This window comes from Lagenorhynchus albirostris, chromosome 5 (genome assembly GCF_949774975.1).
Source record: "Lagenorhynchus albirostris chromosome 5, mLagAlb1.1, whole genome shotgun sequence".
Taxonomy (NCBI): Eukaryota; Metazoa; Chordata; class Mammalia; order Artiodactyla; family Delphinidae; genus Lagenorhynchus; species Lagenorhynchus albirostris.
Window position 1 is genome coordinate 87,258,212 of NC_083099.1, and position 25,072 is coordinate 87,283,283.

The 25,072-nt window shown below is 40.0% G+C and overlaps 1 protein-coding gene across 16 annotated transcripts in view; it reads right to left on the reverse strand.

Annotated features, from left to right (window-relative positions):
* PHLDB2 (pleckstrin homology like domain family B member 2) overlaps nt 1-25,072 on the reverse strand; it is a 130,420-nt gene that overhangs the window by 44,513 nt on the left and 60,835 nt on the right. For all 16 annotated transcript variants that reach the window (XM_060150628.1, XM_060150621.1, XM_060150629.1 and 13 more), the window contains 2 exons: nt 9,696-9,839; nt 8,552-8,689 (listed from right to left, as the gene is read on the reverse strand). In XM_060150628.1, coding sequence (XP_060006611.1) covers nt 8,552-8,689; nt 9,696-9,839 — 282 coding nt within the window. The remainder of the gene's footprint in view (nt 1-8,551; nt 8,690-9,695; nt 9,840-25,072) is intronic.

The window sequence follows — 25,072 nt, forward strand, 5'->3', positions numbered from 1 at the left end:
CCTAAAGTGTATATAACGCCAAAGGTAAATTTTTCACCAGCAAATGAAAGTAAAAAGCAGTATATAAAATTGGGCCTACATCTACTTCCATAGTGAGTTGTTCATTCACTCAATGAATAAATATTTATAAGGGGAATAGAGACAGAGAAATGAGGTAACTTGATCACCGTCCTCATGAAGTGGTTCTTGCCCTGACCACATTAGAATAAGCAGGGTGAGCTTTTAAATATACTATTTCCCAGGCCTCCACTTAGAAATCCAGGGGGTATAAGGCTAGGGAACAAGCTTTTTAAAAATCTCTCCAGGTGTTCTCATATGCAATCAGAATCACTGATTTAGCCACCCAGAATAATGCGAGAGGCAAAGGCAAAATTAATTACAATTTGATTTTTGTAATGAAGACATAGGACATTAATACAGAATCTACCGAAACTTGAAGACATTTGGCCTTAGCACCTTTCCTTCATAGTATAAAAGTCTTCTCTTACAGGTAACACCCCAAATGTAAAATTTTTACTTTTAGATTAAGTGCCTCAAGTAAACCAAAAGAAAAAAAGAACTGTGAGATTCCAATATCCCATATGCTTTCAGAGAGGAATGATTCATTTCACTTTCAGAGGCAGAACGACTTGCTTCTAATCATACAAATGATCAGGAGTGGTTATAAATTCACCCTAAATAATTTGAACATGTACACAAGAATTGCCAATAATCTTGAATAAACTTAATAATCTAAGGCTTTCTCAGGACCACTGATTTCGCCAGATCCATGGTTAAAAGACAATAATAAATTTTCTCTTTTTTTTTTTTGAAGAATGCTCCTTTATTCATCTTATGAAGTCTATACAATTTTTTTAAACATCTTTATAGGGGTATAATTGCTTTACAATGGTGTGTTAGTTTCTGCTTTATAACAAAGTGGATCAGTTATACATATACATATGTTCCCATATTTCTTCCCTCTTGCGTCTCCCTCCCTCCCACCCTCCCTATCCCACCCCTCCAGGCGGTCACAAAGCACCAAAGCACCGAGCTGATCTCCCTGTGCTATGCGGCTGCTTCCCACCAGCTATCTACCCTATGTTTGGTAGTGTATATATATGTCCATGCCTCTCTCTCGCCCTGTCACAGCTCACCCTTCCCCCTCCCCATATCCCCAAGTCCGTTCTCTAGTAGGTCTGTGTCTTTATTTCTGTCTTACCCCTAGGCTCTTCACGACATTTTTTTCTCAAATTCCATATATATGTGTTAGCATACGGTATTTGTCTTTCTCTTTCTGACTTACTTCACTCTGTATGACAGACTCTAGGTCTATCCACCTCATTACAAATAGCTCAATTTTGTTTCTTTCTATGGCTGAGTAATATAATAATAAATTTTCTTTAAGTTGTATTCTCGAAGGAACGAACTGAAATTTAACTTGCTGGCTCTATCTGAATTCCAATACTACACGAAAAATTTCTGAATACCTATAAAAAATAATTTTACCACATTTAACTAATGTTTGGTAAGCAGATGGTTCAAGATTACCCTGAAAAGATGCCTACTTCATTAGTTTATAGGGTTGTCAGATAAAATAGAGGATACACAGTTAAACGTGAATTTAAGATGGACAACAAATGATTTTGTAAATGTAAGTATGTCTTAAATAATGCATGGGACATAATTATACCAAAAAATTATTCTCTTAATTTGAAATTTAAATTTAACCAAGCATCCTATACATTTTTTCCTAATTTGGCAGCCTTATTAGCTTGATAAAGATCTTCTTAAAAATTAAGATTCACCTTTGTAATTTCCAAACTGTTCAGCATAGACTCTAGCAAGCACTAGGTACTCAGGCCATGTTTATTGAAACACTGGGTCAAGTTTGGAATTGATGCAGTGATATGTTAAAATTCATAGTACCTAAGCCATCATTTTTAAGGGTAGCCCATCCAAAGTCCTCTCCATACACCTTGAGAGTCCCCTTCCTTCCAGTTCCTGAGCCCTGTGGGGTGGTTCGAGAGGCAGGCATCCTCAGAGATTCAACATTAGGCAATTGTTTTAGACCCAAAATCACTTATCTGAAATTCTTAAGGCCAGATGTGTTCTAGATTTCAGAATATTCTGCATTTGATAGAGGTAACACAGTTCATATAGCATATACTGTATGGCATTTCCACTGAAGTCTGGGGCAAAACCCTATAATCAAACATGTTTCTGTGTCTGCAGCTACTTATGAATATTCATATTGAGTGTGAATATCAGTCCAAGTCAGGTTTTGAAACCAGCTAAGTTTTGGTGCCAACCTTATGAAAAGTTTTTTCCTCTACAAAACTTTTCAGAATTGCAGAGGAAAGATTACGGACCTATGTCCCCAGACGGTTATTGCTGAAAACCCATTCTCTGCCTGCCTCTAAAGAGGCACATTTTTATGTTACTTTCCTAGGCTTTTTTTTACCGTTGGCTTTGACTTTTTAATTGCACAGTTGATGGATGTTTAGTGTAGAAAACATTGGAAAATCAGAACACTAAGGATTTACATAATCAAACAACCACCAGAAAAAAATCACACTAATCTGGAACCCTGTTGATTTAATCCCCAAATCCCATGATATATTTCCACTTCCTCTAACCAGGGAGCTAACTTTGAAATGTAAGAAAGAGGCACGGGAAGGGCTGGGTGCCTTCTGAACACTGCCTGTGACTTGGCAAAGACTCTGCACTCAAGAGGCATTAACACTTTGCTGAGGAATTCTGGGCAGGCTCTGTGTCTTCCCCTGGCTCTGAAGGAAAGATGGGGAGGAAGTAACAGGTACTCTGGCAAGATAATGATGGAGAATACAATTTAACCACTTAAGACACAAAGCTATATGCTTATTACAGAAAAATTAGTCAACTAATTCAAGATTTCACCCAGGAACGTGTTGCATGGTGTAGACTGATTTAAACTTCAGCTCACACCTTTAAGTGTGTTTAGCTATAAAAGTGTGCAGACCAGTATAGCTTACAAAATATCACAACCTATCTGTGTGAGGACAGATCCTTAAACAGAAGGATGGTTTGAGCTTTGTGATCACCGTCTAGGTGATGGAAAGACTCTTCAACAATACTAGGTAAGCAGAGCCTTTCCTTAACCATTTTATTTAATTTCAGTACTTTTCATTGTCATATGCTAAGGAGCAGGAATGAGACAGATAATCCAAAAATAGAGGAAATGAAAAACTATTTTTAGTTCTGAATTTTTTATGTAGTCAGAAATAGACAAAGACAGAAGGAAAATATACATAAACAAATGCAGGAACACTTTCATACTTTTCAGCAGTTGCCCCAAATCAGGCTTTGCCTTGGAGAGGGGAAGTGCAGGGGGAGGGAAGCCGCTTCCAGCTTTTGCCCAAACTGAGCTTCATGGTTCTGGTGGCTTCCCCACCCCCAGTCACCAAGCCCACCAACCTAAAACAGTCTACCAGCACAGAGGTTAACAAGTCTCTCTCCTTTCTCTTGCCCTAAGAAAACACTATGGATTATTGCTTACTGCTTCAAATAAACATCCCCTCTGGGTTTATGTTCGAGTCTGATACTTTTTTTTTTTTTGCGGTACGCGGGCCTCTCACTGTTGTGGCCTCTCCCGTTGCGGAGCACAGGCTCCGGACGCGCAGGCTCAGCGGCCATGGCTCACGAGCCCAGCCGCTCCGCAGCACGTGGGATCTTCCCGGACCGGGGCACGAACCCGCGTCCCCTGCATCGGCAGGCGGACTCTCAACTACTGCGCCACCAGGGAAGCCCCCGTGATACTTCTATTTGTTTAGGGCTTATAAGTTCATAGAGATTCTATTTGTGATGTGGCTGCCGTCTGAGAACACAACAGGCAGGTGGCATTTAGCTCAGAGCCGCATGGAAACAGGTGCACTGATGTTCCTGACAGTGGTCCCCATAAGGACGGTGAAAGGTCAGCCCAGGGAGCCACTGCAAAAATGTTCAACAAATACACAGTTAAATACACTGTCTATATTTTATGTTGTATATGTAATTATGTCTATAGTTTATATTTTATATGGAAGCATACAATAAATAGTGGTCACCTATGAAATACATTAATTTATACTAAATATGTAAAATAGAATGATAGCTCCCAAATCAGCTAAAAGAAACAATGCTAAAGACTGGTCTTGAGAGCCAAGGAAACAATGTCATTAACTTCACACCAGGATTTGAACTCTGAGGTGTTACTGAACTTTCTTCCTATGGCTCCAGGCCTTGTCTCCAAAAAATGAGGGCCAGGCTTACAGGATGTGCTATTGACATCTGAATTGGAGCTTCCCCAACAGGGATATCTTTTCAGGTTTTGGTTTTCTCATTCCACAGTTTATATCTGACAGCAGCAACAGGTGTATGGAAAAGGAAACGAGATCCAAAAGGGCAAAGGCCATTTCCTTCTTCTGTCTTACGCTCTGGCTCGACGGGCAGCGTGATTACAAGCCCCTGGCATGAGCACTTGGACAGACCACCCCAGCTGTCCTGAAACTTGGCTGCACGTAGCTCTCAGGCAGGTGTTTGGCTCAATGTTTCTGTTCAGACCCAGCCAGGACTCACTGTTAGCAGGAGATCCAAGTACAATATTCCCAAGAACATTGGGCGGTATTCCGGCACCTATTATGAGCTGGATAAACAGTGGATAACAGTGCCTGCCTCTATTTCACAGGCTAGAGAGGGAAATAAATATCTAACAAGCCCAAAACAAACATAAATTATAAAATGTGATTTGTAAAAGGACTGAAAGAAAAACCAAGAGAATGTAATGTGAGCTGGAAAGGGCTAGTAGGGTTTTTCTGAAAAACTAACACTGAACTTAAGCACTGAAAGACAGGCAACTGACAAGGCATGGAATATAGGAAAGGGAATTCCAGGCAGGGCAGGCTGGTCTGCCAGGGACCTTGGCAGGGGTGGAGGGTGGGATGGGTCTTTAAACAAACAGAAGGAAGGCCGCCATGAGAGTGGTGTGAAGAGGGGAGAAAGGTGATAGAAAGGGTCAGGACAGGTACGGAGTTTAGATTTATATAAAATACAGGGGAACACAAACCAGAGTGATATGACCTAATTTAAATTTTAAAAGAAAAATCACTCTGGTTGCTGTGAAGCAAACAGACTGAAGGGAAGTAAATGGAAATGGAAATCAAAAGGAAATTTTGATGATTTAGAAGAGAATGCTATTAGGGGAGATGAGGAGAAGTTAGAGTAATTGAAAAATAGCTTTGTAATCAATTAGAAGTGGGGGTGATAGAGAAAGCAGTATCAAGATCTACTTCCAGGTTTCTGCTTGGACATATAGGTGGATAGAGATGCTATGTCCTGGTGGGAAAACTAGAGGAAGAACAGGATCAGAGGCAGGGGAAGTGTATGGAAGGCCAGGGGAGGGATGGGATCAAGAGTTCGGTTACATCGTGTTCAGCTGGAAATACCTGAGAAATATCTCAGTGGAGATATCAGGTAGGCTACAGGATATGAGTCAGAAGTACAGAATAGGGTTGTGGGCTAAAGACATACATTTGGCAGTCACCAGCATGTACATGTTATTTGAAGCCATGGCTATAAAAGAATGTGAGAACATAAGAGAAGAGAGATCTCAACAAGAGATGGTAGATGTTAACCAGAAATATTGTGGTGACCATTTCACAATGTATACAAATATCGAATCGTGTTGTATGCCTGAAGCTAATATAATATTATATGTTAATTACACCTCAATTAAAAAAAAGTAAATGATTCAAAGCATATATCTTAATTCAGACCAATGAAAGCAAGCAGAACTTTTCTGTGGACTTCTGGGGAAGTCTGAGCTTGCTCCCAAAAAAAAAGAAGAAGGTTCAGATCAGAGACACTGTAACAACTGGCTGGATAGAGGCAGAGGAAGAAGGAACGGGAACTCGGGTGGAAAAGTCAGAGAGATAAGTAAGAGAAAGAGAAGGAAAACCAGAGGAGTGTGGTACACGAAGGCAAAGGGGTGGGGGAGGGGAAGTGTGTGGTACACGAAGGCAAAGGGGTGGGGGAGGGGAAGTGTCAAGGAAAAGAGTTGTCCCTTGTCTTGAATTCTGCTCAGGAGTCTGCTCATAAGAGGGCTGAAAAGCACCCAGTGGGTGGGTTAGGCAGCACCAGGGCTTTTAGTGGTCTTAACAGGAGCAAATCTGATGGAGTAGTGGAATAAGAATGGGAGGAATGGTGAACTAAGCAGGAGAACACACAGTATACTGAGAAAACTGTTTGAAAACTTGGCTATGCTGAAGAGAAACTAGCTAAGGCAGGTGCTGGAAGGAACTTTATTTTTAAATAATAATAATTTAAAAAAATAATAATATTGGCATACTGACAGTACAGGTCCAGTAAAGAGGGAGAGGCTGGGGGAAGTTCGGAACAGGACTGTAGACCTCTAGATGGTGGGACGGTACCCTGGGCACATCCAAAGGGACTGGTATTTGAGGGGAAGAGAGCCTTCCTTAGTTGTGAATATGAGATGCTCTAATTTCTCAGTGAAGTAGGTGGTGAGATCATCTCAGAGCCAGGGGAATGAAAGTGGACTAGAAGTTTGAACAGAGCGAAGGTATGAAATAGCCGTGCTATAAAATGGTAGAATAACTTCACTTGAGAAACAGAGAGATGTTGCCAAGCAGTAATGGGTCTCTATTTGAGTTTGGTTGTCAAGAATATGCAGTAACATCATCCAGCTCAGTCTGCTTTCACTTCCCTCATTCTCCTCTGGAATCCCTCACCCAAAGCCAGTTTTTGCCATTTTTCATATCATGTGATGACAGACAATAATCCCACCTTCCGAGACCAACTAATCCCCTAACAGCTGCATGAGCTGATTCTATACTTCAAGCCCCCAGCGTCCTCTCTCCTATGCACAGCCTCTATCAAGCCACCAAAACAATAATAGGAAGGATGGAAGTAGCCTCCTCCTTGCTTGTTTCCACTCATGTTCCTGGAGTTCTGACTCTACCTTACTTAGGTCTGGAGAATATAACACAACTGTGCCTGGGAAGTGAGATTTAGCATTGACTCAACTTGCTTCACTTTTGTGTAGAATATGATGCTAATGACAGGTAGACAAATAGAATTTATAGGTCATGTCATATGCGGGCTACACAAAGATAAACAACTACATGGATGGGGAAGGCAGACACGTTCACAGGGAACCTGAGACCCCATTCCTATGTCCCGCAAGCTTTCCAGTATGACATAAATAGTAAAACACTAGTAAGCACCAAAACAAAAACATCTGATGCCTCCAATGAAAGTTTCTCGCTGTATCAGTGCGGAAACTTTGAAAACCATGATCCTCCTGTACAGCAGAACTAGACAATCAATCCTTCGATGTGGTTTTCAGCTTTTAAAGAAAAATATAGCTATTACCCAAATGGATTCTTTACTATTTCAAAGTCTAGAGCTCGAAGGCACATACATAAAATTTAATATGAAAAAGATGTGCATTTTAATCTTGATAAGCAGGCAACCAAGATGTTGACATGTAGCTTTTAATCTGACATCAATTTCTGACAATATCTTTTTGAGCTCATTCTCTGGCACCAAGATCAAATGCAAACAAAGAGAAGCCTAAAAAGGAAGCCACACTGAGCAGAAGTTCTTTCCACATATTACCACTGGAGTTCACTCAAACTGAATTTCTTTTCTTTTTCTCAGCTTAGTGGAGAACGTGATGAGCAAGAAAGGAATGTGTTCCAGCTCACTAGTTTTTCTTTCTCAAACTGGAATTTTAATTTTTAATTTAGGCTTAGTTCAGTTGTAACTAACTCAGAATTTGAGAGGAGAGTAAGTGAAATATTTTCCGCAAAAAACAGACAAGCAGAAAAACAAAAAACCCAACTACCACCCCGAATTCTAAAAACTGCAAGTAATTCTTCATACTCCCTAGGAGGTATCGGCTAACATTCAGGTTGTGGCCTGAAATGTGTAAGCGTTTCAAAAATATTCTTTTCCAAAATAAGTGTCAGCTGTGTTTCACAGTTTTCACTCAGCAATGTGTGAGGATCCCCTGAAAACTGCAGTGCATTTGTCAAAGAGCAGTGCACTTGCACTGAAGCCAATGGCAAGGCGAGACAGATGAAATGCATGGTTCCCATTCATCTTTTTAATAAACAGAAAAATGAAAAGAAATGAGGCAACCATATTTGAATATGTTTAAGCCACCCTTACAGGGCAATGCTGGAGAGAAGTTCCAAAGTACTAAAATGATTCTTTAAAAACAAAGCAGAATCAGAAGAGCAGAAAGGCTGATTGGAAAAAAGCAATTCACTCAGCTCAAGCAGAATAAGCCGGCATGAATACTGGCTCAAAAACTAAACAGGCTCTACTATCTTAGCATCAGCTGCTCTGCACCTGACAGTTCTTAATTTGCAACTACTTACCTCACCTTAAGACTTTTTTCCAGTGCCGCTATCTCCAGGAACATGACACACAAATCCAAAACCATGGCAATTCATACAACATTTAAATTCAATCAGATGGAAGCACCATTTTGCCTGTAAAATTTGTATCAAGTATAATTTTCTTTTACCTTGGTCTTTTCACCAACAATGTTCTTTTCCAGTTCTGCTATCTTCCGGTTTAGATGATCCAAAATCTCCTTCTCTTTCATAAGTTCAGTTGTTTCTGATTTTTGTTCTCCATCCAAGAGAGCACATTCCATATCCAACTGAGGACACAAAACAAAGCTCAGAGGTGTTTCACCTTCAGAGAAATTTTCAGCTGCCCCCTTTAGAGGTGTATTTTTAACAGCTACAAATGGCAAAAAGTATTACCATTATCAGTCAGATTATGGAGCCCAGAAAACACTCTAGAGAACCCATGTGAGACTCAGGATTCCTATATGAGAAAGTGGAGAGGCCAGAATATATTTGCTAATATATTTGCTAAGCACACGAGTTATCTTCTCATTTAATTTTTCTATGATAACCCCTTTTCTGCTTACTTCTCAAGGATATTTTGCCTATTTGCTTAGATTCAAGCTCAAGTGTGAACCATCTTGGGAGCAGCCACGTCTCTGTTTGTCCCTAGAGCATGGGAAATGAAAATTATACTCAGCCCAGCACGCAAGCGCTGCATTCCTAGCAATGCCAGCAGGAGGGGCTCCCCAGGGTCTATGCAGAAGATGACAGGTGAGCAGTCCCCTGCCACACATGGGCTGACTGCATCATCCGTGAGTACAGACATGCAGATCCTTCTTAGGCAGAGTTAGCTGCTGCTTCTCATTCCATGGAGGTATTAAAAAATTGCCCCTTTCTTTAATTATGTAAATCCCCCCATAGTGCCAAGATGATACCCAACTCATACTTAACATGCTCAGAAAATGTCTGTTGGATTTGAACTTAAACGTCTAAATACATGGTACCTCAGCTGACAGATCTTGAAGCAGCTCAGAAAGCATACACTAGTTAAGACAAAGTCGGTTATATATGATGCACATTAAAAATGGCTTCATATGTTCATCTCATTGAATGAAAAAAAAAACCCAGAAAGAAACATTAAAAAAGGCATTTCTACCCCACATACGTACCCATTTTACACAGCTACAAATTGCTCACGTTGACCTCTATGTATTTTGCCTCCCAAGGCCTGTGCCCTAATAGGCATTGATATAATTAAGCTAAAGGAAAGAAAGAAAAATGAGAGAGGGTAATAAGTGAACTTGTGGTTTATACCTCTCTGGAAGATTCCTCCATCTGGTCATTTATATCTTTGATTTTTTGTTCAAGTTCCTCGAGGTTGTTCAGAATTGCTATCCGGGACTCTTCCATCGCAGTCAACTCCTGAATCCTTTGTTCTTCACTTACACCCTCTGGGGTCTGTGATTAATCAACAAAGAAAAGGGCTAGTCACACTTCAATTCCAGAATTTCCCAGTTAATAAACCAGTCACAAGTCTAGCGTTTCACAGTCTGTGTCTATTTGGATTCTATAATAAAAGCATCCTTGTGATTTTTTTATTTGGAACTCTGCATTTTCCCATAGACTCTCAGTACATAGGGGCTTAGTTTAGCTCCTACAAACCAACTTCAGTGTACAAATTCGTGTCCTTTTAAAGCCGAAATAACTAAGAGGTTATACAGAGGAGGAAGTTGTGGTCCACAGAGATTGTCGGGACTTCTCTCAGGTTATAGACAAAGTTCAGCAGAGCAGAGAACTAGAATCTGGACTAGACTTTCAACAACCTCCTCAGGGATGTCTCTTGGGCACGCTGCTACCTTCATCATAAGCTCCATACTCTCTCCCGTCTCCAAGTGAGTACATCTCCTACCACAGTCTCTAGAATCTCTGTTGGGTCCCACTGGTAGGGTTATCTGCAAATGAGCAAGCACTCTTATTTATTTCCTTTCCAACACAAGGTGGAGAAGAGGGACATGGCATTTGGCCTCACCTCACTGAAATCTTATTACTTTAGTGACCCCCGCAAATGATTTAAAGCTACACACTTAATATTAATTCATGTTTCAGTTTTTGCACTAGCACACTACTTATCGGTCTTTATCCTATGTAATGATTAAGACACTAACTGGGCCAATGCACTTTTGTGACATGAAATAGAATACTGGCCATTATTCATAAAATTATTTCATGGAAAAACTGAGATCCTTAACAAGGAATGAGAAAGTCAGGAAAGAAATTAAGTGAGAGAGGGCATACTTATACCCCAAACAGAGTTATGACAAATGCCCGGGAAAGAAAGGAACATTTAGATGATACACACAGCCAAAATATGACACCAATTATTCTAAGAAGAGAATACAGTGAATTGAAAACAGCTTCTTCTCTTAAGAATTTCAGGCTAGTTGTTTTGGATATCACCTCGTGGAGACCAGTCTTTCTGTAAGTGAAGGGGCACCCGTATTGGTATATTATTTATTTAATTTTATCTCTCTTTGAAAAGGAAGTAATTTCTTTACACCAGTAAGTCAATAATTATATAATTTCACAAATGGAAATTGGAAACAGCAGCCTAGTTAAGTAAATTATTGAAGATTACTCATTAACCACTGAAAAGAATATTCAAATTAACTAAAGAAACCATTAACATTTTGTGCTCCTTACTAAGTTCATTTAGTGTTTAACGATCCAAAAAATTACTGTAACACGATAGGCATCATGTTGGGTTCTTTATTCTTTATTCATATCCTTTATTCTTTACCCTACTTCGCTGCTCCTGAAGATTAAACCATTGAGAAGTCAAGTATCTCAGGTTGACTAGAACAAGGGTATGCAGGCCTTCCAAGCCTTGACATTTAGCTTTTGTTTGTTTTTTTGTTTGTTTGTTTGTTAACATTTAGCTTTTAAATTGTCATCTTAATTCCAATATCTTATGAACTAGTAAAACAACTGCTGACCTTTCTTCACATACAATGAATCTCATTGTCCTAATGCTTGGGTGCCTGTTTTAGGGCATGAGGAATGCCTACAACAGTGAATGGCATTCCTAAATCACTGACGAGTAATCCTAGCAGGAAAGCTTCAAGAAGGCCAGTATCCTGTCCGGTCAACATTTCATATTAGGTTTCAACTTCCAGCATGGTTTAAAAATATTTCTCTCACTCGTGGAAGCAAAGCATCAAAAGAAAACAAAAACTGAACAATCTGCAAAACTATAAAGATAGATAAGAGTGGCAATTATAAGTATCTGTACAGCTCCAAGTTTCTAGAAAATTTATCACAATAGGTATGTTTAATAATAAACTACTTGAGAGTCTGCAGCAATAAATGTTATCTAGGTAATGACTGTCTTTTATTGTTAAGTTGTTTACAAAAAGCAAAATCTTCAAGAGGCATTCTAAACTCTGGTTTGTAATAAACTGGGATGAGGATACTGTAATATCATTTATAGCCAAATAAAAAAACAATAGAGAGCCAAGGGTGTAGTAGCCACTGAACAGCTTTAGTTTATGGTGACAGAGAAAAGTGAAATTTTGATCTATCCGGGTTTTTTTTTTTTTAATAGTAATGTATAGGGTACTACTGAGAGTGACGTGTTTTAATGAAAGCACATATATGTGCATCCCCAAATATTTTGTCTTTGAGGTAACTTGATACACACACACACAGAAAGGGGAGACAGTAGGGACAAGACAGTTTGCATCAACCTTTTTTCTTATTCTTTGCAGATTTCTTCTTAGAAACCTCTTGCGACCAGAGAAGTTTACGAGTGTGAGGGCTTTCCACTGCAGACAGAATGATTACTCAAGAAGAGAAGAGTGGAAAAGTTTTCATCACAAGGGAAAAAACCATTTTTTGGCAAATACATGAGGTGATGGATGTTAACTAAATTTATTGCAGTAATCATTTTGCAAAATATGTAAGTCAAGTCATTAGGTTGTACCCCTTAAATTTATACACTGCTGTATGTCAATTATATCTCAGTAAAACTGCAAGGGAAAAAAAAAAAGAGAAGAGTGAGCTATTCTAGGCTTTCAGCTCAGGTGGTGGTAGACAGGTTCACAAAAGCCAATTAAAATGAGCGTATTTCCAAGGTCATCTACATCTTTAAGTCTTAGGTAAAGCAAAGTCTAGAATGGTAAATCTCAGGCTTCCTAAATATCATTAACATCTTTGTTTCATTAAACCAGCTTAGAGTGCTTTTCACATTTCTCTCTTCTCCATTAATCCTACGAACACTGTACTTTGTTAAGTAACTAATCCAGTGAGCAAATTACTCAAAGAGGAAGAGCATCTAAAACAAATAATCAGGACTTCTTTTTCTTTTTTAAGATTCTTCCGTCTTCTGTCTCGAGGTAACATATGTCTGTCTTCAAAGAGTAATAAATGAAAAACCCATTGCCTCTCAGCTGCACTCTGTCTAAGCTGCCGTGTGGTACCCAGAGGTGCCCTTGATGTTCCCTGTGTCTAAAGGAGGCACAGTCTTCTATTGCATGCCACAGGGGAGCTGCTCCAAGCTTCAAAGGCCTCCTATTTCACAAAAGCATACTGGAGCAATGAAAAACATCTGTCATGATCCGCTCATTTACACCCAACAGCTTTCTTGTCAAAGCCCTCTTCAGGAGGAAACCTATTTCCCAAAAGTTAGATCTTAGAGCACACAGCTCACCACTTCAGCAAAAATCTGGTAGATCTCTGTGAAGGAAGAAAGGGAAAGAATTTAACACAAAAAGGCAGTGCAGGAAGCCCAATAGCTGATGACAACAGCTCAAATGTTCAAATGATGGGTTATTTACTTTGCCTGAAACCAACAACTTTTGATTTCTACCCCAGATCCTAGTTTCTAACAGTTGCAACTTTCTGGCAAGAGGGACAGATGTCCTATCAGAATTACTCTCCCTTGAGAATAAGCAAGGTAAACCTGGTCATTAGAAGAAAGAAGAATTGAACAGTCCAGAGTCCTGATGAATACAATGGGAGAACTCCATAGGTAGATAAGGATTTCTGACTAGGAACATTCAGTCAGAAAGTCCTGTTGCAGCCAAACAAACAAAAATAAAACCAAAGACACAAATCTCCCTGAATAATACTCCCTGTGATAAACTACCTGCAGAATTTAGTATGATAACATCTTTCTCTTAAAGAATCAGTATGTGTCCTCTTATAACAAAAATCTAATTAATGTACCTTTTTAAATTTTTGGCTCTTTGGGCATGACTGCCAAGAAATTTAATGGTCAGGGTTACTTAAATAAATTAATAAATCTAATTTATCTTTCAATAAATAAATTCTTGTGACTATGGTACCTGCTTTTTCTCTTATTTACTATATTTGGTGTTCAGACTTTATTCTAATAAAATTGATGTCTTTTATTATAAGGTTTCTTAAGTCCTTTCTAGAAAACGAGTAGGGGAATAATTTCTTTTTATTTCATAGAAAAAAACTTTCTTAACCTGTGTGAAAAATATAGCACCAAAAGATCTTCCCTGAACTCCTTTTAAGAAATCCTCAAATTTGGAAGACACTTTTAGATCAGCAAACAACTGGAAAACTAAGTAATGATTATGACTACATATAAATGTCCTATACATTGAAAAAAATCATTAATAAAGCCAAGGGGAAGACAAATCATGATAAGAGACTAATTTCCTTACCACAAATAGCTCCTACTACTGAATAAAAACAAGACAAAACATTTTTTAAAAATGGGTGAAGAGGAAGACACGGGAGATCAAGATGGCAGAGCAGGAGGAGGCCGAGCTCACCTCCCTGACGAGCACATCAAGAATACTTCTAGTGGGAAGACATGGAGTTCGCATCTCCCCACAACTAGGGCGCCTGCCGGTTGCTGGTGGACGACCTCAATGCCCAAGGAGATGGGAGGAACACCTGAGCGACTGGGTAGGACATGGGGGGAGTGAGGGGGGAGGAGAAGTGGAGGCTGGACAGGACCGGTGCCCCTGAGGGGTGGCTGGGAGCGGGGACAGGTTCCCACTCCTGGAGGGACCCTCAGGGGCTTGGAGGACCAGGGGGAGCACACCTAGCATTTCCCCAGCCCAGTCGGGCCCCAGGAAGCCTGCGGGGCTCTCGGGCCAGGTCCTCCACCTTCTGAAGCCCCCTCCGGGCTGCGTTGGTCCTAGTGGTGTAGGAGGAAAGTGGGGGGAGAAGAGGAGAGGTGGATGGGAGGGGCCCTCTGGCATCAGGAGGATCAGGGGAGGCACGGAGAGCATTTCCCCCACCCTCTCAGCCTCAGGAAGCCTGTTGGGGTTCCAGCTCTGGTCCCCTGCCTTCTGGGGCCCCCTCCTGCCGTGTGACTCCTAGGAGCATAGGAGGGATAGGGAGAAGAAGAGAGGCCAATGGGAGGGGCCCTCCGGGATCGGAGGATGAGGGGGGAATGTGCCTAGTGTTACCCCTGCCTACTCGGGCTCAGTGAGCCTGCTGTGGTCCTGGACCTGGTCTTACAACCTCCAAGGCCAGAGGCACCCCTGGGCCCTTCCTGCTGAGCCTAAGCCCCACCCCTCCCCAGGGCCTTTTTGGGCCCTGTGGGTCTTAAGCATATGCCCCGCCCACTGCCTAAACCTCGACCCCCACAGCTAAGGCCTTTTCTGGCTTTTTTTTTTTTCTCCTCTTTTTTACTATTGTGCTCTGTTTTACATTCAGTTTGTTGTTTCATCTATATTTTTATTTTTTCATTCTTCCTAACATATTTGTTACTTTTCTAATCTTATTTTACTTTTTATTCTTTGTTATTGTTCTCCTCCTTTTTTTCCTTGTTCTTTTTTTTTTTCCTGCCCCACACAGTTTGTGGGATCTTGGTTCATGAGCCGGGGGTAGGGCCAGAGCTCCAGCAGTGGGAGCACTGAGTACAAACCACTGGACTAACAGAGAACCTCAGACCCCAGGGAATATTCATCTGAGTGAGGTCTCCCAGAGGTCCTCATCTTGGCACCAAGTCCCAGTTCTACCTAACAGCCTACAAACTCAGTGCTGGAAGCCTCAGGCCAAACAACCAGTAAGACAGGAACACAATCTTATCCCTCAAAAAAAAAAAAAAAATGAGATGACAAAAAAAATATGTCACAGATGAAGGAGCAAAGTAAAAACCTAAAAGACCAAATAAATGAAGAGAAAATAGGCAACCTACCTGAAAAAGAATTCAGAGTAATGATAGTAAAGATGATCCAGAATCTCAGAAATAGAATGGAGGCATGGATTGAGAAAATATAAGAAATGTTTCACAAAGATCTAGAAGAAATAAAGAGCAAACAAAGAGTGATGAACAATACAATAACTGAAATGAAAAATACACTAGAAGGAATCAATAACAGAATAACTAGGGCAGAAAAACGAATAAGTGAGCTGGAAGACAGAATGGTGGAAATAACTGCCAAGGAACAGAATAAGGAAGAATGAAAAGAATTTAAGACAATCTCAGAGATCTCTGGGACAACACTAAATGCGCCAACATTCGAATTATAGGGTCCCAGAAGAAGAAGAGAAAAAGAAAGGGTCTGAGAAAATATTTGAAGAGATTACAGTGGAAAACTTCCCTAACATGGGAAAGGAAATAGTCAATCAAGTCTAGGAACCACAGAGAGTCCCATATAGGATAAACCCTAGGAGAAATACATCAAGACACATATTAATCAAACAAAAAAAAATTAAACTCAAAGAAAAAATATGAAAAGCATCAAGGGAAAAGCAAAAAATAACATATAAAGGAATCCTCATGAGATTATCAGCTGATTTTTCAGCAGAAACTCTGCAGGCCAGAAGGAAGTGGCAGGATATACTTTAAGTGATGAAAGAGAAAAACCTACAAATGACTCTACCCAGCAAAGATCTCATTTAGATTCAATGGAGAAATCAAAAGCTTTTCAGGCAAGCAAAAGCTAAGAGAATTCAGCACCACAAAATCAGCTTTACACCAAATGCTAAAGGAACTTCTCTAGGCAGGAAACACAAGAGAAGAAAAAGACCCACAAAAATAAACCCAAAACAATTAAGAAAATGGTAATAGGAACATACTCTCGATAATAACCTTGAATGTAAATGGATTAAATGCTCCAAACAAAAGACACAGACTGGATGAATGGATACAAAAACAAGACCCATATATATGCTGTCTACAAGAGACCCACTTCAGACCTAGGGACACTTATAGACTGAAAGTGAGGGGATGGTAAAAGATATTCCATGAAAATGGAAATCAAAAGAAAGCTGGAGTAGCAATTCTCATATCAGACAAAGTAGACTTTAAAATAAATACTATTACAAGAGACAAAGAAGGACACTACTTAATGATCAAGGGATCTATCCAAGAAGAAGACATAACAATTATATATATTTATGTACCCAACATAGGAGCACCTCAATACATAAGGCAAATACTAACAGCCATAAAAGGAGAAATCGACAGTAACACAATAATAGTAGGGGACTTTAATACCTCACTTACACCAATGGACAGATCATCCAAACAGAAAATGAATAAGGAAATACAAGCTTTAAAGACACAATAGACCAGATAGATTTAATCGATATTTATAGGACACTCCATCCAAAAACAACAGAATACACTTTCTTCTCAAATGCACATGGAACATACTCAAGGATAGATCACATCTTGGGTCACAAATCAAGCCTCGGAAAATTTAAGAAAATTGAAATCATATCAAGCATCTTTTCTGACCACAATGCTATGAGATTGGAAATCAATTACAGGAAAAAAACTGTAAAAAACACAAATACATGGAGGCTAACAGTGTGCTACTAAATAACCAAGAGATCACTGAAGAAATCAAAGAAGACATTAAAAAATACATAGAAACAAATGACAACAAAAACATGATGACCCAAAACCTATGTGACGCAGCAAAAGCAGTTCTAAGAGGGAAGTTTATAGCCATTCAATCTCACCTTAAGAAGCAAGAAAAATCTCAAATAAACAATCTAACCTTACACCTAAAGCAACTAGAGAAAGAAGAACAAAGAAAACCCAAAGTCAGTAGAAGGCAAGAAATCATAAAGATGAAAACAGAAATAAATGAAATAGAAACAAAGAAAACAAAAGCAAAGATCAATAAAACTAAAAGTTGGTTCTTTGAGAAGATAAACAAAATTGATAAACCTTTAGCCAGACACATCAAGAAAAAAAGGGAGAGGACTCAAATCAATAAAATTAGAAATGAAAAGGGAGAAATCACAACTGACACTGCAGAAATACAAAGGATTACAAGAGACTACTACAAACAACTCTATGCCAATAAAATGGACAGCCACAAAGAAAAGGTCAAACTCTTGGAAAGGTACAATTTTCGAAGACAGAACCTGGAAGAATTAGAAAATATAAACAGACCTATCACAAGTAATGAAATTGCAACTGTAACTAAAAATCTCCCAACAAACAAAAGTCCAGGACCAGATAGCTTCACAGGCAAATTCCATCACACATTTAGAGAAGAGCTAACACCTATCCTTCTCAAACTCTTCCAAAAAATTGCTGAGGGAGGAACACTCCCAAATTCGTTCTATGAGGCCACCATCACTCGTACCAAAACCAGACAAAGGTATCACACAAAAAGAAAATTACAGACCAATATCACTGATGAACATAGATGCAAAAATCCTGAACAAAATACTACCAAACAGAATCCAACAACACATTGAAAGGATCATACACCATGATCAAGTGGGATTTATCCCAGGAATGCAAGGATTCTTCAATATACACAAATCAATCAGTGTGAAACACCATATTAACAAATTAAGGAATAAAAACCATATGATCATCTCAATAGATTCAGAAAAAGCTTTTGACAAAATTCAACACCGCTTTATCATAAAAACTCTCCAGAAAATGGGCATAGAGGGAACCTACCTCAACATAATAAAAGCCATATATGACAAACCCAAAGCAAACATCATTCTCAATGGTTAAAAACTGAAACCATTTCCATTAAGATCAGGAACAAGACAAGGATGGCCACTCTCGCCACTCTTATTCAACATAGTTTTGGAAGTCTTAGCCATGGCAATCAGAGAAGAAAAAGAACTAAAAGGAATACAAACTGGAAAAGAAGTAAAACTGTCATTGTTTGCAGATGACATGATACTATACGTAGAAAATCATAAAGATGCCACTAGAAAACTACTAGAACTAATCAATGAATTTGGTAAAGTTGCAGGAAACAAAATTAATGCACAGAAATCTCTGGCATTCCTATACACTAACAACGAAAAAACAGAAAGACAAATTAAGGAAACAATCCTATTTACCATCTCAACAAAAAGCATAAAATACCTAGGAATAAACCTACCTAAGGAGGCAAAAGAATGGTACTCAGAAAACTATAAAACTCTGATGAAAGAAATCAAAGATGATATAAACAGATGGAGATATATACCATGTTCTTGGATTGGAAGAATCAACATTGTGAAAATGACTACACTACCCAAAGCAACCTACATATTCAATGCAATACCAATCAAAACACCAATGGCATTCTTCACAGAATTAGAACAAAAAGTGTTACAATTTGTATGGAAACACAAAAGACCCCGAATAGCCAAAGCAATCTTGAGAAAGAAAAATGCAGCTGGAGGAATCAGGCTCCCTGACTTCAAACTATATTACAAAGCTACAGTAATTAACACAGTATGGTATCAGCACAAAAACAGAAATATAGATCAATGGTACAGGATAGAAAGCCCAGAGATAAAGCCACACAGATATGGTCACCTAATTTATGACAAAGGAGGCAAGAACATACAATGGAGAAAAACAGCCTCTTCAATAAGTGATGCTTAGAAAACTGGACAGCTACATGTAAAAGAATGAAATTAGAACACTGCCTAATACCATACACAAAAATAAACTCCAAATGGATTAAAGACCTAAATGTAAGACCAGACACTATAAAACTCTTAGCGGAAAACATAGGAAGAATGCTCTTTGACATAAACCACAGCAGGATCTTTTTTGACCCACCTCCTAGAGTAATGAAAATAAAACAAAAATAAACAAATGGGACCTAAGGAAACTTAAAAGCTTTTGCACAGCAAAGGAAACCATAAACAAGACCAAAAGACAACCCTCAGAATGGGAGAAAATATTTGCAAATGAAGCAATGGACAAAGGATTAATCTCCAAAATATACAAACAACTCATGGAGCTCAATATCAAAAAAACAAACAATGTAATTAAAAAATAGACATTTCACCAAAAAAGATATACAGATGGTCAAGAGGCATATGAAAAGATGCTCAACATCACTAATTATCAGAGAAATGCAAATTGAAACTACAGTGAGGTATCACCTCACACTGGTTAGAATGGGTATCATCAGAAAATCTACAAACAATAAATGCTGGAGAGGGTATGGAGTAAAGTGTACCCTTTTGCACTGTTGGTGGGAATGTAAATTGAAACAGCCACTATGGAGAACAGTACGGAAGTTCCTTAAAAAACTAAAAATAGAACTACCACATGACCCAGCAATCCCACTACTGGGCATATACCCTGAAAAAGCTAATTCAAAAGGATACATGTACCCCAATGTTCATTGCAGCACTATTTACAATAGTCAGGACATGGAAACAACCTAAATGTCCAACAATAGATGAATGGATAAAGAAAATGTGGTACATATACACAAAGGAATATTACTCAGCCATGAAAAGGAACAAAATTGGGTTATTTATAGAGATGTGGTGGATCTAGAGTCTGTCATACAGAGTGAAGTAAGCCAGAAAGAGAATAACAAATATCGTATATTAACGCATATATGTGGAATCTAGAAAAATGGTACTGATGAACCTATTTGCAGGGCAGGAATAGAGACGTAGAGGTAGAGAATGGACATATGGACACAGAAGGGGATGGGGAGGGTGGGACAAACTGGGAGATTAGGTTTGACATAAATACACTACCATGTGTAAAATAGCTAGCTAGTGGGAACCTGCTGTATAGAGCGGGGAGCTCAGCTTGGTGATCTGTGATGACCTAGATGGGTGGGATGGAGGGATGGGAGGGAGGTCTAAGAGGGAGGGGATGTAGGTATGCACGTAGCTGATTCGCTTCATTGTGCAGCAGAAACTGACACAACACTGCGAAGTAATTTTACTCCAATAAAAAAAAAAGGATACATCTAAATGTGGAGCTATTCTTGCCGGACACAAACAGGAGTCTGCAAGAAAGGCTCTTCTACAAACAAGGCTGTAAAGATCCACATGGCGTCGGGTAGGAAGAGAGGAGAAGCAATCAGGCAAGACCCACACATTTAGCAGGACACAGAGGAGAAGGGAGATATGATGGGCTCAGAGATCCTCCCTGCAGAGTTAGGGGTTTGAACCACCTTTGGGCACACCAGCCCTGGGGTCCAACACAAGGAAGACAAGTCCCCTTAGCTGGTTTGAAGACCAGTGGGACTTAGAGGAGGGTTGTAAGAAGCCGAGACTCTACTCATGAAGAGCAGGTGCACATGCTTGCCTACTCTAGGGAACAAGGGGGAGGAAGCAGATTTAAAACTGTGTGGGGTTCTGGCTGGTTTCCCACAACTACTCCTGTCTGCAGCAAGTGCCTGACCCAGCTGCTCTTGCTCCTGTGCAGCTCTCTCCTAGGATGGAGGTGCTTTAGGGGATGGGGGGGAGTGCACACTTAGAGGAAATGAACCAGCTTGGACCCAACCCTCAGGGCTTCTGTTCCATCACCTTGAGCTCTGATCACACCCAGATAGGGCTGTGACAGCCACTGAGCATAAGAGAAGCCGGCTTGCACCTGGCTCTGGCTCTAGTCCCTCCATCTCCAGCCCTACCTCTCACCAAGGTGATAACCGCCTGCACACCCCAGGAGAAGATGTGACCCATGCTCACTTCAGATTCAGCTTTCCCACCAAAGCCACTGGGCACATGCAAACTGCATAGGGACACTCCCATGCAAGGATACTCCTTCAAGACCAGGATAGGTAACTATTTCACCTAATTTCATAGAGAAAGAGAAAGTTAAACAAATGGGAAGACAGAAGAAATTGTTTCAAATGAAAGAACAGGGAAATAAACCTGAAGAAAACCCTAATGGAACAGAGATAAATAACTTAGCAGATAAAGGGTTCAAAGCATTAGTAATAAGAACGCTAACTGAACTTGGTTAAAAAAAAATAGATGAACACAGGAAGAATTTTAACAAGGAACCAGAAAATATATAAAAAAAAAGAAAGAAAGAAAGGAAAACCAAACGGAGCTCAAAAATACAATAACTGAAATGGAAAATACACTAGAAGGAATTAATAGCAGATTAGGTGATACAGAAGAACACATAAGCAATCTGGGAGAGAGAGTAATGAAATCACCCAATCAGAACAGCAAAAAGAAAAACAAATTTTAAAAAATGATTAAGTGGCCTCTGGGACAACGTCAAGTGTTATAACATTCACATTATAGGGGTCCCAGAGGTTGAAAAGAGACAGAAAGGGATAGAAAATGTATTTGATGAAATTATGGCTGAAAAGTTCCTGAAGTTGAAGAAGGAAACAGATTTCTAGTACAGGAAGCACAGGTAGTCCCAAACAAATGAACATAAAGAGATCCACATTGAGACATATCATAATTAAAATGGCAAAGGCTAGAGATAAACAGATAATTTTAAAGACAGCAGAAGAAAAACAGAGTCACATACAAGGGAATCCCTATAAGGCTATCAGCTGATTTTTCTGTGGGAACTTTGCAGGCCAGAAGGAAGCAGCATGATATATTCAAAATCTTGAAAAGGAAAAACCTGCAACCTAGGATACTCTATCCAACAAGGTTATCATTCAGAATTGAAGAAAATATGAATTTCTCTGACAAGCAAAAACTAAAAGTTCATCAATACTAAAGTGACCCTAAAAGAAAAAGGTCTCTTTAAGTGGAAAAGAAAAGGCTACAACAAGAAGTGAGAATTTATAAGAAAGGAAAAATCCCACAGGTAAAGGCAAATATACAGTAAAGGCTGTGGATCAGTCACTTAAATAAGTGAGCATGAAGACTGAAAGACAAAGATTGTAAAATCAACTGTAACTACAATAAACAGTTAAGGGATATGCATGAAGATGTAAAATATGGCATCAAAAACACAAAACATGGGGAAAGGGAGTAAAAATGTAGATCTTTTAGAATGTGTTTGAACTTGTGATTATCAGTTTAAAACAAGTAGATAGAGCTATAGGTCAATACATGAACCCCATGGTAACCACAAATCAAAAGCCTACAATAGATACACAAAAACTAAAGAGAAAAGAACACAAGCATATCACTAAAGAAAATCATCAGACCACAAGGGAACAAACTAAAAAAAGAGAAAAAAGCAGAACTACAATAACAACCAGTAAATAAGTAAGAAAATGGCAATAAGTACACACCATAATCAAGTAGGATTTATTCCAGGGATGCAAAGATGGTTCAATGTCTGAAAATCAAGCAATGTGATACACCACATTAACAAAACAAAGGATAAAAATCACATGATCACCTCAATAGACACAGAAAAAGAATTTGACAAAATTCAACATGTATTCATGATAAACTCTCATCAAAGTCGATACAGAGGGAACAAATCTCAACATAATAAAGGCCATTTATGACAAACACACAGCTAACATACTCAATCGTGAGAAGTTGAAAGATTTTCCTCTACAATCAGGAACAAGACAAGGATGCCCACTCTCAGAACATCTATTTAACATAATATTAGAAGCCCTAGCCACAGCAAGCAGACAAGAAAAAGAAATAAAAAGGCATCCAAATTGGAAGAGAATAAGTTAAACTGTCACTATTTGCAGATGACATGACCATATACACAAAACCCTGAAGTTTCCACCAAAATTTAATTGGATTCCCCCACCACCCCCAAAATGGGACCTAATTAAACTTAAAAGCTTTTGCATAGCAAAGGAAACCATCAACAAAATGAAAAGACAACCTACTGAATGGGAGAACATATTTGCAATGATATGACCAATAAGGAGTTAATATTCAAAATATACAGCTCATATAAGTCAATATCAGAAAAAACAACTCAAGTAAAAAATGGGCAGAAGACCTCAATAGACATTTTTTCAAAAAAGACATACAGATGGCAAACAGGCACATGAAAAGATGCTCAACATTCCTAGTCATCAGAAAAATGCAAATCATAACCACAGTGAGATATCACCTCACACCTGTCAGAAAACAACAAAAAGTCCACAAATAAGTATTGGGAAGAATGTGGAGCAAAGAGAACCCTAATACACTGTTGGTGGGAATGTAAACTGGTAGAGTCACTATGGAAAACAGTACGGAGGTTCCCCAAAAAAGCTAAAAACAGAACTACCATATGATCCAGCAACTCCAATCCTGGGCATATATTTGAAGAAAACAAAAAACAGTAATTTGAAAAGATATATGCACCCCAATGTTCATAGCAGCATTATTTACAATAGTCAAGATATGGAAGCAACCTAAGTGTCCATCAACAAATGAATGGATAAAGAGGATGTGGTATATATAGGCAATGAAATATTACTTGGTCATAAAAAAGAAAGAAATTTTCCCATCTGCAACAACATAGATGGACCTGGAGGATATCATGCTTAGTGAAATAAGTAAGCCAGAGAAAGACAAATGCTGTATATTAGCACTTACATGTGGAACCTAAAATAAAAATACCAAACAAATGTAACAAAACAGAAACAGACTTACAGATAGAGAGAACAAGCTAGTGGTTACCAACGGGGAAAGGGATGGAAGAGAGGTAAGATAGGGGTAGGGGATTAAGAGGGACAAACAGGCCTGGGGCCCCCCTTTCCAGAGCCAGCCATGGCGTGCTGGGCAGCCCCAAGGCGTGGCCCTCAGCTGAGATCAGGGAGCCCTTCCCTGGCCCCTCGCGCCCTCCCAGACCAGCAGTGAGCGGGGGATGACTTGAAGTGGGTGCTCTGAGGTGACAGCCCTCGCTGGCATAGTCTATTTCTGGACACGTTCTCACAGTCTCCTGCTGGGGACCGTTTTGTTCTTCCCTGGGCAGCATGAGCTTCTCAAGTTGCCCACAGACCGGGGCTCGGCCCACAGGAGCCAGAGTGCTGCAGGCAGCCCCACGCGGGCAGGCTGCGTGCCGAGCAGGCCTGCACTCCCCCTGCCAAGGACTGGGACTGGAGAGTGGCTGCACTGGCTGCTGAAGACAAAGCAGAAAGCGTGTCCTGCCTCCACTGTGTTCTGGGCACTGAGTAGCTGTCACAGGCCTTGGTGCTAGGTGAGGTCCTGAGCACTCCTGCTTTGGAGTGGGCTCCCCCACGGAGCCCCAGAGGGGCCTGGCCCCAACAGCTCAGGGTCCCTCCCAGCCCCCATGTCTCTGGCCCAGGCCTCAGACCCGTGTGTACAGGGCAGGGACTGGGGACTTCCTTGGGAACCGAAGGACTGCTGGGCCAGTTGGGCATGTGGGAGTCATGGGGGTGGCCCGAAGCAGGCTGTGGGGGCCACAGAGGGGGGCCTGCTTCCGGACAGGCCAGGGCTCCGGGGTTGCTCAGCCCACGTGCAGCACTGTTTCAGGCCTTGCCTGCTGCCCGCAGTGTCCCCAGGAGCTAGTGCCCCAGGGGCTGAGCTCCACTGGGGGTGGGGGTGGGGGAGCAAGGGGAGAGGTGGGG